The following is a 12,897-nucleotide window of genomic DNA, read 5'->3' on the forward strand; positions in this document are numbered from 1 at the left end:
AAACTTAAGCGAGTTTTATCTTCCCATTTAATACTTACAGTGCATCATAGAGAGCTCGTATCCATTTTTTCTTCATTTCTTCTGTTTTAGCAAACAGCGTATACGCATTTTTGCTTTGTCTATGTGCCAGTATGAATTGATGGGTCCATCGAGATTCTCGTCCTAAGGCAGTCACTTTTCTGACAGGCGGGTCTTCAACACGATAATGTTGTAATGGCAGTGAATGTTTGAATATATATTGTTCACTCTAAAACAAAATTAATGAAATTTCACTTTGTTTCAGATAAAAGGACATAATAATATAGAAATTTTGTAGGCACTGATGATCTTTCAACTCATTCGGTTAAGATTATTGATAATATGTCTTTTTCCTTTTTTGGCATATTCTAAATACACGTATTCCTAAAGAAATACTTCCAAATGTTTGGGAAATTTCACGAATTATACCTATACATAAAAAACGTGATAGTACAAATATAGATATTTACCATCCCATTTCCTTACTATCTTCTCTATCTGAAATTGTTTAGAAGTTACTGAAACTTATGATCTTTTTTTTTCTGAATAGAGTTCAGTTTTTTTAACTCGTTTTCAAAATGGACTAAAAAGTAAAAAAAAAAAAATTCTCGAGAATCAATAAATAAAAATGAAAGCATGGGACACAAAACGCACTAGAATTTATATAACATAGATACCAGAGAAGCCCAATCGTTTTATGCCCCTTATTTTTCACTTATGTTCTTAGATTCTCCAGAGAGGAAAAATTGTTTCTATTTTTTTAGTCCGTTTGAATCCCAGCTACAAAAATTCTAAATTCATGATTTTCAACTTTTTAGTCGTCTCTAAGCCCAAAAAAGTCTTTTCTATGACAAAAATCGATCTAATCAAAGATCCAAAATTACCACGGCAACAGGCAAGTGTTCTTACCACTGCGCCATCAAGTCTTAAATAATTGAATTGGTTTTACACTTTTTGGTGTGCCCAATCACTCGTTCATGTTTTTTTTTTATATATAAACAAGGGGGAGTATACAAAAGAGGGGCGGGGATTTTGATGCTTTATTGTTAAACAGTCATAAGAAGTGCATATACCGACAAACGATAAATAAAAGTTCAAATAGGGATAAAATCCTTTTAATAGACAGTGTTTCACAAACAGTGATAGAAATTCACAAAAAGATACCAGTAGTAAAAAAGTTTATTTTTACTACTGATGACGGTCACTGCGTATGCGACTGAAATATTTGGTATTTTTTGTGAATTTCTATCACTGTTTGTGAAACAATTTCTATTAAAAGGATTTTATCCCTATTTGAACTTATATTTATCGCCATGGAAATGCAGTGCGGTCTCCAAAATTATCCATACCGACAAAAATTTGGAAAATGGTTCACAAATTTAACAAATTTATGTTACGAATAATTTTGTGACAAACAAGTCGAGGAAAGTTGAGGAAAGCGAGTTATATATATATATATATATATATATATATATATATATATATATATATATATATATATATATAATATATATATATATATATATAATATATATATATATATATATATATATATATATATATATATATATATATATATATATATATATATATATATATATATATATATTTATTATATATATAATTGATTATTTTGGACCTACTAATCAGGCTTTTGATGACATTGACGTTCCCATAGTGTTAGCATTGTCCTCAATTTCGTTTTTAATCCATGCTAACTATTTATCAAGTAGCTTACAAGAGGATATGCATGTGGCTGGTTGTGGAAACATTTTCTCTGGGAAAACCACTGTATATATAATAGGCAGTATGATCTCTCCGTATCTTACCAGTTGTACAAACTCAGACCGAGGTGCGAGGTGCAAGTGCTCCAGAGAACGTAGAAACATAAGCGACATTAGATCTTTTCACGGGTAGACAAGCCAGATTTCTCTTGAACGCGAAATTTGGCTTCAACATTGGAACACTAAATTTTGAAGAAACTGATTTTAAATTAATTTATTCCAATACATAAATGAAAAACGGTAATTAGTAGTGCAATGTTATTATTAGATGTTTTTAGGAATTAAAAGTAGGTTTCGAAGTCTCAAGTTGGTTACAAAGGCATTTTTAGAAAGTTTCTGCCAAAATGCGTGTTCCAGGGTAATTGGACCTGATGGTAGATCAAATGACAGGAGCTGTTTATACGCGCCGATATAAAAATATATATATATATATATATATATATATATATATATATATATATATATATATATATATATATATATATATATATATATATATATATATATATATATATATATATAAATATATATATATATATATATATATATATATATATATATATATATATATATATATATATATATATATATATGCTACGAAACCTTTACGAAAAAGAAAGTTTTTTTTAAAAGAAAAAGTAAAGGCCATATTAAACTTAAGATCAGTAGAAATAGAAGCCTACAATAATTCAAACTCAAAACAACCAGAATTTATTATTAAAGAATAAAAAAGGAAAGGAGAATAATTGGTATGGTGGTAACACTGCATATAAATTTATATAAATGTATATATATTGGGCTGTAATAATGCAGAAGATAAATATTATATTTCTTTAAGAATGAAAAGAAAGACAAAGAAGAAACTTACAACGATAATCAAGTTGAAAAAGAGTTCTGTTTGAGTAATGCCATAATGCTATGACATTTGATTATGATATTTGTCGCTTCGCATTTATATTTCAGTTTTAAAAGTTTTATAAATTTTTTCTCAAAGGGAAATTATGTGGTGGGCATGAATGTAGACTTGCAGTTAAATCATATATAGTCACTTCCACTTTTCACATATGTTTATTGATATTGGTTTGATTTTTATTGTGTGTAGCACTGAGGACCTCTTTAAGAAGATAACTAAACACAAGCTTGAAAAAAAAATTTTGCCCCTTTGTTAAAAAAAAGATAATTAGATATATAAACTGCTAAAACTTAAATAATTACTTGTTAGTTTGTTTTCCTTGATAGGTACGTCTCTCGATCGTAATTTACCTAATTAACGCAAGTTTGTATTAATTGAACTTGCTCCTAACGTAAGTTTATCGGATCAACCTATTTTGCGACCCTCCCCCTAAAAAAATCCTGGATCCGCCCCTGAAACCATCACATCTATTCCACCAGTTATTAGAAGGAAAAAATTCCTTACTTTTAAAAATTTCATCAACCCCCCCGCCCCCTTTTTTAGAAATCCTACATAGACCAATCAGTTAAGTCCACTGTATAAAAATAATATATTAAGTCATAATTTGTATATAAATTAAGTCATACCTGTGAGATGGGACAGTTGCAAACCACTTGGCCGGCTCACCAATTTTTTTTCTGCTTTCGCAATTACAAATCATACAATCTGGAACCATTTCTAATTTATTGACGTATACACATTAACCCACTCGTGTAAGAAGAGGTGGGGGGAACTTTTTGTTTGCACCGAGAATGAAGAGTCAGAAATCATCTGCGGTAAACTTGCTGCTAATTACATATACAGTGATGAAAACTGTCTAATATGCTCCTGTCTAATGCGAAGTCTGTGGTACTTTAAGCCTCAATTCCTTCTCTGTCGTCAGAGGTATCCAGGACATCCAAAAAGAGCCGCCAGTCATCCGTCATATGTGTTGTTGCCCAGAGGTTTCATGTGGATGCACAATACAATCCGAATTGTCAGTTTTTATAGGAGCTTTGAATATATGGCTTAGAACAGTTGAGTACAAATAAATCCAAGTTAGCTAATACAAAATATGAATAATGCATTTGTATACCTGGTGTTTGCTTTTATCCTCTTTTGTTCTTTTCATTAATATAGTTGTACTTAATTGTTTACAAACAAATAAATAAAAGGCTAAGTTGAACTGCAAAGACTTGGATTCTATTAAAAAGGGGAGGGGAAGAGAATGTTTCGCAAACGTGTACTTTACACGTTTTTTTTACTACAGTGAGAAACATAAGTAGAGTGAGAACATTCGACTGCGTACCCTCCTAAGAGGTAACCTGATTCTTGACGAAATTCCCATTTTTTGAAATAATTCGCCTGGCTTTGTTTTGTTTCTCTGGGGAGAAGTGGGAGTAAGCTTTGAAAAAAAGCTTTGAAGTGGGAGTGAGCTTTTAAAATCAATTATTGTGTACGTGCCTGCTACTATGTTTTTTGGATAGATGCCAATTTACGATAATAAATTATTAGCATACGGATTTTGGCAGGGACGTCAAAAAATAAAAATTCATTCTTCCGTATGCTTCACCCCTTCTCCCAATGAATTCTCGCTATCTTTCGATATATCCCCATTTCTTCGAAATGTGGGTGGTATTAATGCAAGAATGCAAATTTTAAAAGAGGTCTATTATAGAAAATATGTTTCAGGAAAAAAAGCGAGAGACAGATGGAAAGCCAAAAGAGGGAGAGAGGGAGCGTGAGACAGAGGATGTAAACAAAGTGTATGCCAGATACCAAAAGCAGCAAAATAGTTGCACACAAACAAAATAGTTGTGCCTTAAACAAAAGCCGGGGCTGCAGCTCACTAATTTACGTACCCGAGCAGTTCAAGGGTATTATAAACGGGTATGCTTATGGCTAATTTCGGTACCAGCAAAACCCAAAAAGTAATGAAGATGACATGATAGTGCCTTCGTGCGTTAAGGGGACCAGTGGGGTAATTACTTGCTGAACCCGTAACGTTAGAAATACAGAAGGTAATAATATGTATAGTTGAAAATACGGAGCAAAGATCTATTAATGTACTACCGCCACATACCCCCCTAAAATATATAAAGTCATAAGAATCAAACATCTATGCTAGAAAGTATCTATAATATAATCAAATTTGTTGATTAGTTTTCAAAGAGCATCACAATTTGCAACGTGCTACCCGAACTCTAGAACCTTTGAGCCCCAAAATTAGAAAGTTTCCACCCTGAGTTTAGAGTACCGACCCGGGCACCGAAGGCCCGATTTACAGAGAGCCTTCCTTTTGAACATAATACAAGAAAAGTTTAAAATAATCATACAATTTTATTTTCTATCACAAGAATAAACAAAAGTACTGTGTAAAACCATATTCAACGTTTCCTTTCTAGTGGGGGGTCTTGTCTCGAAATTTAAGGTTGAGAATATGACCAAAACTGACAGAGAATTTTGAATTTTGTAAAGTCGTCGCAACATAGCTTCCAAGATGACTAATAAACCAAAAAATCTTAAAAATTTCACGTCATGTATTTTGTGGGTAAACCTTCTGGAATTAACATCCTTTCATCTGAAGCTTATAGTAGCTTATCTCTTTTTCTAACGCGGTAATGCTGTTTTCAACCTCAATGACATTTTCTTTTAAAGCTTCTATGTACAGCTTTTTTCGCTCTCTCATTTCCTTAGCTGCTTTTGCATTCCTCTTTCTTTTTTCTCCATGATTCAAGTTGCTGTTTCTTTTTCTATTTCGACTCTTTCCCTCGATAGCTTTAGCCATCTTCTTATTACTTTTTGGCATGGATTCAAGATCGGTATTTAAATAATGAGCAATCCTTAATCGGTCTTCATTTTTGCATACACTGTCGAACTCATCATCAGAGTAATCTTCATCATCACCTTTTGGTGGCTTCCACTCATCTTCACTATCTTCCAAGTCACTAAGATCATAGACACTGCTTAGCTGTTTCTCTAATTCATCATCGTCGAATTTGTACTGAAAACGCAAGCACTTCTTCCTATTAGAAGACCTGGTATTATAAACTCTATTTGTTTGCACTTCTAGACTGCTTTCTTCTGACATTTCTACTTGCATAATTGATACTATTAATAATTAAACTGTTTGGATACAGGTTGTTTCTGATACTGATCTCTAAAGAAGTTCCGACCCAGATTTATATCTGCTTAAAGCTCCACCCAAAACGAGGAAAATGACGTCATGCAAACTCCCCGAAATATAGAAAATGACGTCATACAAAACAGGAATTGCTTCGTAATTACTTTCAACAGTAAAGATTCAATGAATTTAATAGCTAATTGTATCACTTGACATAGAAATATTAAGCTATGAGTTTTCTATGTTTAACGCTTTTCCTATATTTAAGATTGTTGAAGTTATTTTCTTAGCAAATGTAATCAAAAATATTTCCTCTATATACAGGGGCATTTTAGCATGATGCCATGGGGTGATGTTGTCACCCCATATAGACGTAAACATATATAGACGTAGTTTAGTATGACATCATTAGAAAGTATGATATCATTAGACATAATACATAAATGACACACGAAAAATGATGGAAGATAAAAAAGACAATCGTTACTAAACTTTATCCCTCAGCCCACAAACGTTTTTTTGGGCCTACCCATAGCAAAAAGGCACATAAAATAGGTACAAATCGAAGAGTTTTGGGGGCATTAGAAGAACATTTTCATGGAGGGTATGTTTGAAATACCAGAAAGCACGTTTATGTACCATAATTTTCAGTATCTCCCTAGGAGGCTGTCCATCCCAATCTTGGCGGAAAATTTCTTCGATAAAACAGATATGCAAATAGTGATCAAAAATGTGCGAAAAGTAAAAAAATACAATACAACCATTTAAATAATTTGTATTTGGGTACATTTGGGTATATTTGGGGGATGAGATAAAGTATTATTATACCGTTAAAGGTTCTATTTAGCGTAAGGGTTCCGTTAAATACTTGTGTATTAATAATGATGAAACTTGTCCTTCCAGGAGCATGTTAACAAAAAAACTGTCCGGTTTTTCCATGGAAATGAAAATATAAAATATAGAAAAAAAAACAGGCAATTTAAATATGCTATCGTAGGGAGCTTCTAGGTAAAAGCTATCGTAGGGAGCCTCCTATAAAAAGCTAGAGCTTTTTATAGGGGGCTATTCAGGAGTGTTTGAATAATATTGTTAATTCTAGTTTCTAATTTTTGTCTGAAAGCATTGCTTCTTAATCAGTTCATTTTATTGCTAATGATTTATTTAAATATTTCAAGTTCTTTTTTCTCTTTTTGGCAGTGGTAGATCCTCTCCATCTATGCCATTGACATAGATTTCACAATTTTTTTGGATATTTCGTTTCTTTTATTAAATTAAAGTTTTGCTTACTGTGGGTTGTACTTCGCTCTTTACAAGGTTCTAGCTACTGCTGCAATCATGATAGACAAAGGAAAATGTCTTTGGCTTTGTCATTGATGGAACTTAATACGGAGTGGACAACATCCATACGGTGGCGGTTCTGGCCTCTCTTGCGCCCGGGGCAGACAATTTTCAGGAAAATTTTTGACAAAATTTTCATTTATTAACAAAATTTTCATTTATTATCAAATTTTTCATTTATTTAAATCGGACTTTTCTTACTTTGTACGGGAAAAGATATAAAAAAATTAAGATATCAGATTCAATTTGCTTACACCTTCTGCCGACTGCGCCCTCTACTTTTTTAATAAAAATAAAATTAAAAAAATTACATAATGATTATAAATGTTAAGATTACTGAATTTAAATTTTGCGCCCCTAAAATTTCTATGCCCAGGGCAATTGCCCCCTCTGCCACCCCCCCCCCCCCAACCACCCCTATGATTCCCTGTGTTGGCAAGGTTTTCAATCAAAGCGGATAGCACCACAGGGAACTCCCAAATGTATCAAACCACTCATAAGATACTTCCTTTGAGCAGGGGCGGATCCAGGAATTTTTTTTTTGGGGGGGGGCGCAAAATAGGTTGATCCGAAAAAAATGGGGGGGGGGCCAAAAAAAAGGTTGATCCGATAAACTTGCGTTAGGAGCAAGTTTAATTAACGCAAACTTGAGTTAATTAAGTAAAATTACACTACTTTAGACTACGCTAGGGGGCACGCGCCCCCTGGATCCACCACTGCCTTTGAGCTGATTTTTAACGTTTTCCACGCAGGTATGCTAGAACATTTTTATAGACTGCCCTTTTATGAACTTCAAAAAGAAAATATTGTTCCAACCAATCGAAAAATAAAATCACACTTTCTAATGATTCAAGTCTCATTAAATCTGAATATTGGTATCTCCAGGACACAACAAAGAGAAGTTAAATGGTTTTTCTAGGACTTCCGGGAAAATCTGTGTCGACTTTTAGTTTTTTTTCGTTTACTCGGATCTCCTATCCAAGCTCTATATGTCATGACAAGACCGCCCAATCAATTCCAGATAGTTTGGCAAAATAAGAAGGTTTATCATGAGCAAGATACAGCGATTCTTTATGGTACCACATTCTCTTAACTGAAGCAAAACCCACACACAAATAATTTTCAAGCTTCAGAATTCGGGAACAAAAAAAGGAGATACGTCAGTGCGGGAGGTCTGGGTGTTCAGAATGCACATGCGATTTTTATTTCAATTGTTGAAAAGTTTAAGAAACTAAAAACTCCATTATTTGTCTGCGCAATAGACGTATCTAAGGCGTTTGATTCTGTCTTACATTCGCAAGCAGTCTTGTCACTACTAAGGGCAGGAGTTGATCCCTTTGTCTGTAAATGTCTGTAGCAATGGTACCGAAAATCTCAAGTAAGAATTCGGTCTGCAGGACAGCTTTCTGGGCCTATAGAGATACGTAGAGGTGTTAAATAAGGCTCAGTAATCAGCCCGGTGATATTTAACAATGCAGTACGTTCTGCAACAAAATCGATAGAAGAATTTTTGATAGAAGACGAATTGATGCTAGTCATCAATCTTACGCAGATGATGTATTTTTGATAAGTGATGATTTAGAATCTTTACAGAAAGCTATTAATGCCGTGGCGTCTGCACTTGGAGATATTGGGCTAACAATAGAGCCGTCTAAGACTGAATTCGTCGTTCTGAACGACGAAACACTGCTAAATCATGTTGTTGATGTTTGCGGCAGTAGAAAGGGGGGAACCAGTCGTGTCACGCACCCCTGCTGCCACCTACAACTTTTTTTAACACCAAATATGTGCATCGAGTCATTAGGGAGAACACGTGGTTAATGGGGTCAATGACCTAAATTTCCAAGGTCGATGTTGTTGTTGTTTTGGCCATGTGCATAGAGTCATTAGGGAGAACACGTGGTTAATTGAAGCGATTGGGAATTTGGAACACCTGTGCTGTCAGTCATTAATCAAATTGTTTCCGGGCAAAGTTTAATAATGTCTGACAGGTACTGTCAATCATTAATCAAATTGTTTCCAGGCGAAGTTTAATAATGTCTGACAGGTGATGTCAAGATTGATTGATATGTCACGAAAGGGGAATTAATTTATTGTTTCTAAAGGGAATTATTGATTCAAGAAAGGGGAATTAATTTGTTATTTCCAAGGGGAAGGTGGGGAGGAGATATATTGATTGCGTAATTAAAGGGAGGCAATTCCCGAGAAATTGATAGCATAATCGGTAGAACCCTATATGGGGCTCTTGACGGGAATCCATTTATGGGCACAGAATGATGTAATCAACTAGGACAAATGGATTTCTGAGAAATTGATTACATAATCGGTAAAACCCTATCAGAAGGTCATGACCGGAATTCATTTATGGGCATAGAATGACGTAATCGACTAAGACAATTGGATTTCTGAGAAATTGATTACATAATCGGTAGAACCCTATCAGGAGGTCCTGACGGGAATCAATTTATGGGCATAGAATGACGTAATCAACTAGGACAAATGCATTTCTGAGAAATTGATTACATAATCGGTAGAACCCTATCAGAAGGTCATGACGGGAATTCATTTATGGGCATAGAATGACGTAATCAACTAAGACAAGCAAGTTACTTTCTTAATGTCCCTCCTAAACCCATTTTCCAACTTGAAGTACTTATCTTTTTCACCCACAACTATACTTTACAGCTTTTTGGATACCTCAACACCAAGAAATACCTTTAAAAGACCATTTAAGAGCAAGTTACTTTCTTAATGTCCCTCCTAAACACAATTTCCAACTTGAAGTAATTATCTTTTTCACCCACAACTATACTTTACAGCTTTTTGAGTGTCCCAACACCAAGAAATACTTTTCAAAGACCATTCCAGAGCAAGTACCTTTCTTAATGTCCCTCCTAAACCCATTTTCCAACTTGATGTACTTATCTTTTTCACCCACAACTATACTTTACAGCTTTTTGGATGCCTCAACACCAAGAAATACCTTTCAAAGACCATTTTAGAGCAAGTTACTTTCTTAATGTCCCTCCTAAACCCATTTTGCAACTTGAAGTACTTATCTTTTTCACCCACAACTATACTTTACAGCGTTTTGAGTATCGCAACACCAAGAAATACCTTTCAAGGACCATTTCAGAGCAAGTTACTTTCTTAATGTCCCTCCTAAACCTATTTTGCAACTTGAAGTACTTATCTATTTCACCAACAACTAGACTTTACAGCTTTTTGGATACCTCAACACCAAGAAATACCTTTCAAAGACCATTTCAGAGCAAGTTACTTTCTTAATGTTCATCCTAAACCCATTTTCAAACTTGAATTACTTTGTTTTTCACCCACAACTGTTCTTTACAGCTTTTTGGATACCTCAACACCAAGAAATACTTTTCAAAGACCATTTCAGAGCAAGTTACTTTCTTAATGTCCCTCCTAAACCCATTTTCCAACTTGAAGTACTTATCTTTTTCACACACAACAATACTTTAAAGCTTTTTGTTTAACACCACACCTAGAAATACCTTTCAAAGACCATTTCAGAGCAAGTTACTTTCTTAATTTCCCTCCTAAACCCATTTTGCAACTTGAAGTACTTATCTTTTTCACCCACAACTATACTTTACAGCTTTTTGGATACCCCAACACCAAGAAAGACCTTTCAAAAACCAGTTCAGAGCAAGTTATTTACATACTGTCCCTCCTCCACCCCTTTTCCAACTTTAAGTACTTATCTCTATCACCCACATCTTTACTTTAAATCAATTTCAGTGTCCCAACACCAAAAAATATAATTCAAAGATCATTTCATAGCAAGTTACTTTCAGAATGTTCCTTATAAACCCATTTTCCAACCTGAAGTGCTTATCTTTTTCAATCACCACTATACTGTACAGCTTTTTGGGTATCCCAACACCAAGAAATACCTTTCAAAGACCATTTCAGAGCAAGTTAATTTCTTAATGCTCCTCCTAAACCAATTTTGCAACTTGAAGTACTTATCTTTTTCACCCACAACTATACTTTATAGCTTTTTGAGTGTCCCAACACCAAGAAATACTTTTCAAAGATCATTTCAGAGCAAGTTACTTTCTTAATGTTCCTCCTAAACCAGTTTTCCAACTTGAAGTACTTATCTTTTTCACCCACAACTATACTTTACAGCTTTTTGAGTGTCCCAACACCAAGAAATACCTTTCAAAGACCATTTCAGAGCAAGTTACTTTCTTATTTTCCATCCGAAACCCATTTTTCAACTTGAAGTACTTATCTTTTTCACCCACAACTATACTTTACAGCTTTTTGGATACCTGAACACCAAGAAATACCTTTCAAAAACCATTTCAGAGCAAGTTACTGTCTTAATCTCCCTCTTAAACCCATTTTCCAACTTGAAGCACTTATCTTTTGCACCCACAACTATCCTTTACAGCTTTTTGGATACCTCAACACCATGAAATACTTTTCAAGGACCATTTCATAGCAAGTTAATGTCTTAATGTCACTCATAAACCCCTTTTGAAACTAGAAGTACTTATCTTTTTCATCCACCACTATACGTCACACCTTTTTGGTTACCTCAAAAACAAGAAATACCTTTATAAGTCCATTTAAGAAATATTTTCTTTATTAATGTCCCTTCTAAGCCCATTTTACAACTTAAAGGACTTATCTTTTTTACTAACACCTCTACTATGAGGCCTTTTGGTTATCTCTAAACAAATATATACTTTTCAAAGACCATTTGAGAGCAAGTTACTTTCTTAATGTCACTACTAATCCCATTTTACAACTTGAAGTAACTATCTTTTTTACCCTCAACTATACTTTACATCTTCTTGGATAACGCGACACCAAGAAATACCTTTTAAAGGCGATTTGAGAGCAAGTTACTTTCTTAATGCCCCTCCTAAAACCTTTTTACAACATGAAGTACGGATCTTATTCACCAACAACTATAGATTACAGCTTTTAGGATACCTCAACACCAAGAAATACTTTTAAAAGACCATTTCAGAGCAAATTACTTTCTTAATGTCCCTCCTAAACCCATTTTCCAACTTGAAGAACTTATCTTTTTCACCCACAACTATACTTTAAAGCTTTTGAATACCCCAACACCAAGAAATACTTTTCAAAGACCATTTCAGAGCAAGTTACTTTCTTTATGTCCCTCCTAAACCCATTTTCCAGCTTGAAGTACTTATCTTTTTCACCCACAACTATACTTTACAGCTTTTTGAGTGTCCCAACACCAAGAAATACCTTTCAAAGACCATTTCAGAGCAAATTACTTTCTGAATGTACATCCTAAACCCATTTTTCAAGTTGAAGTACTTATCTTTTTCACCCACAACTATACTTTACAGCTTTTTGGATACCTCAACACCAAGAAATACCTTTCAAAAGGCATTTCAGAGCAAGTTACTTTCTGAATGTCCCTCTTAAACCCATTTTCCAAATTGAAGTACTTATCTTTTTCATCCACAACTATACTTTACAGCTTTTTGGATACCTCAACAAGAAGAAATACCTTTCAAAGACCATTTCAGAGCAAGTTACTTTCTTAATGTCCCTCCTAAACCCATTTTCCAACTTGAAGTACTTATCTTTTTCACCCAAAGCTATACTTTACAGCTTTTTGAATGCTCCAACACCAAGCAATACTTTTCAAAGGCATTTCAGAACAAGCTCTTTTCTTAATATGC

At 34.1% G+C, this 12,897-nt stretch overlaps 1 protein-coding gene across 1 annotated transcript in view; it reads right to left on the bottom strand.

Moving 5' to 3' along the window:
- The window catches only part of LOC148941270 (protein vav-like), a 163,584-nt gene that overhangs the window by 39,323 nt on the left and 111,364 nt on the right, over positions 1 to 12,897 (bottom strand). The window contains exon 9 of the mRNA XM_089103854.1: positions 39 to 247. Coding sequence (XP_088959980.1) covers positions 39 to 247 — 209 coding nt within the window. The remainder of the gene's footprint in view (positions 1 to 38; positions 248 to 12,897) is intronic.

Source organism: Artemia sp. Qi Xiang Cuo, chromosome 18 (genome assembly GCF_049724085.1).
Source record: "Artemia sp. Qi Xiang Cuo chromosome 18, ASM4972408v1, whole genome shotgun sequence".
Taxonomy (NCBI): Eukaryota; Metazoa; Arthropoda; class Branchiopoda; order Anostraca; family Artemiidae; genus Artemia; species Artemia sp. Qi Xiang Cuo.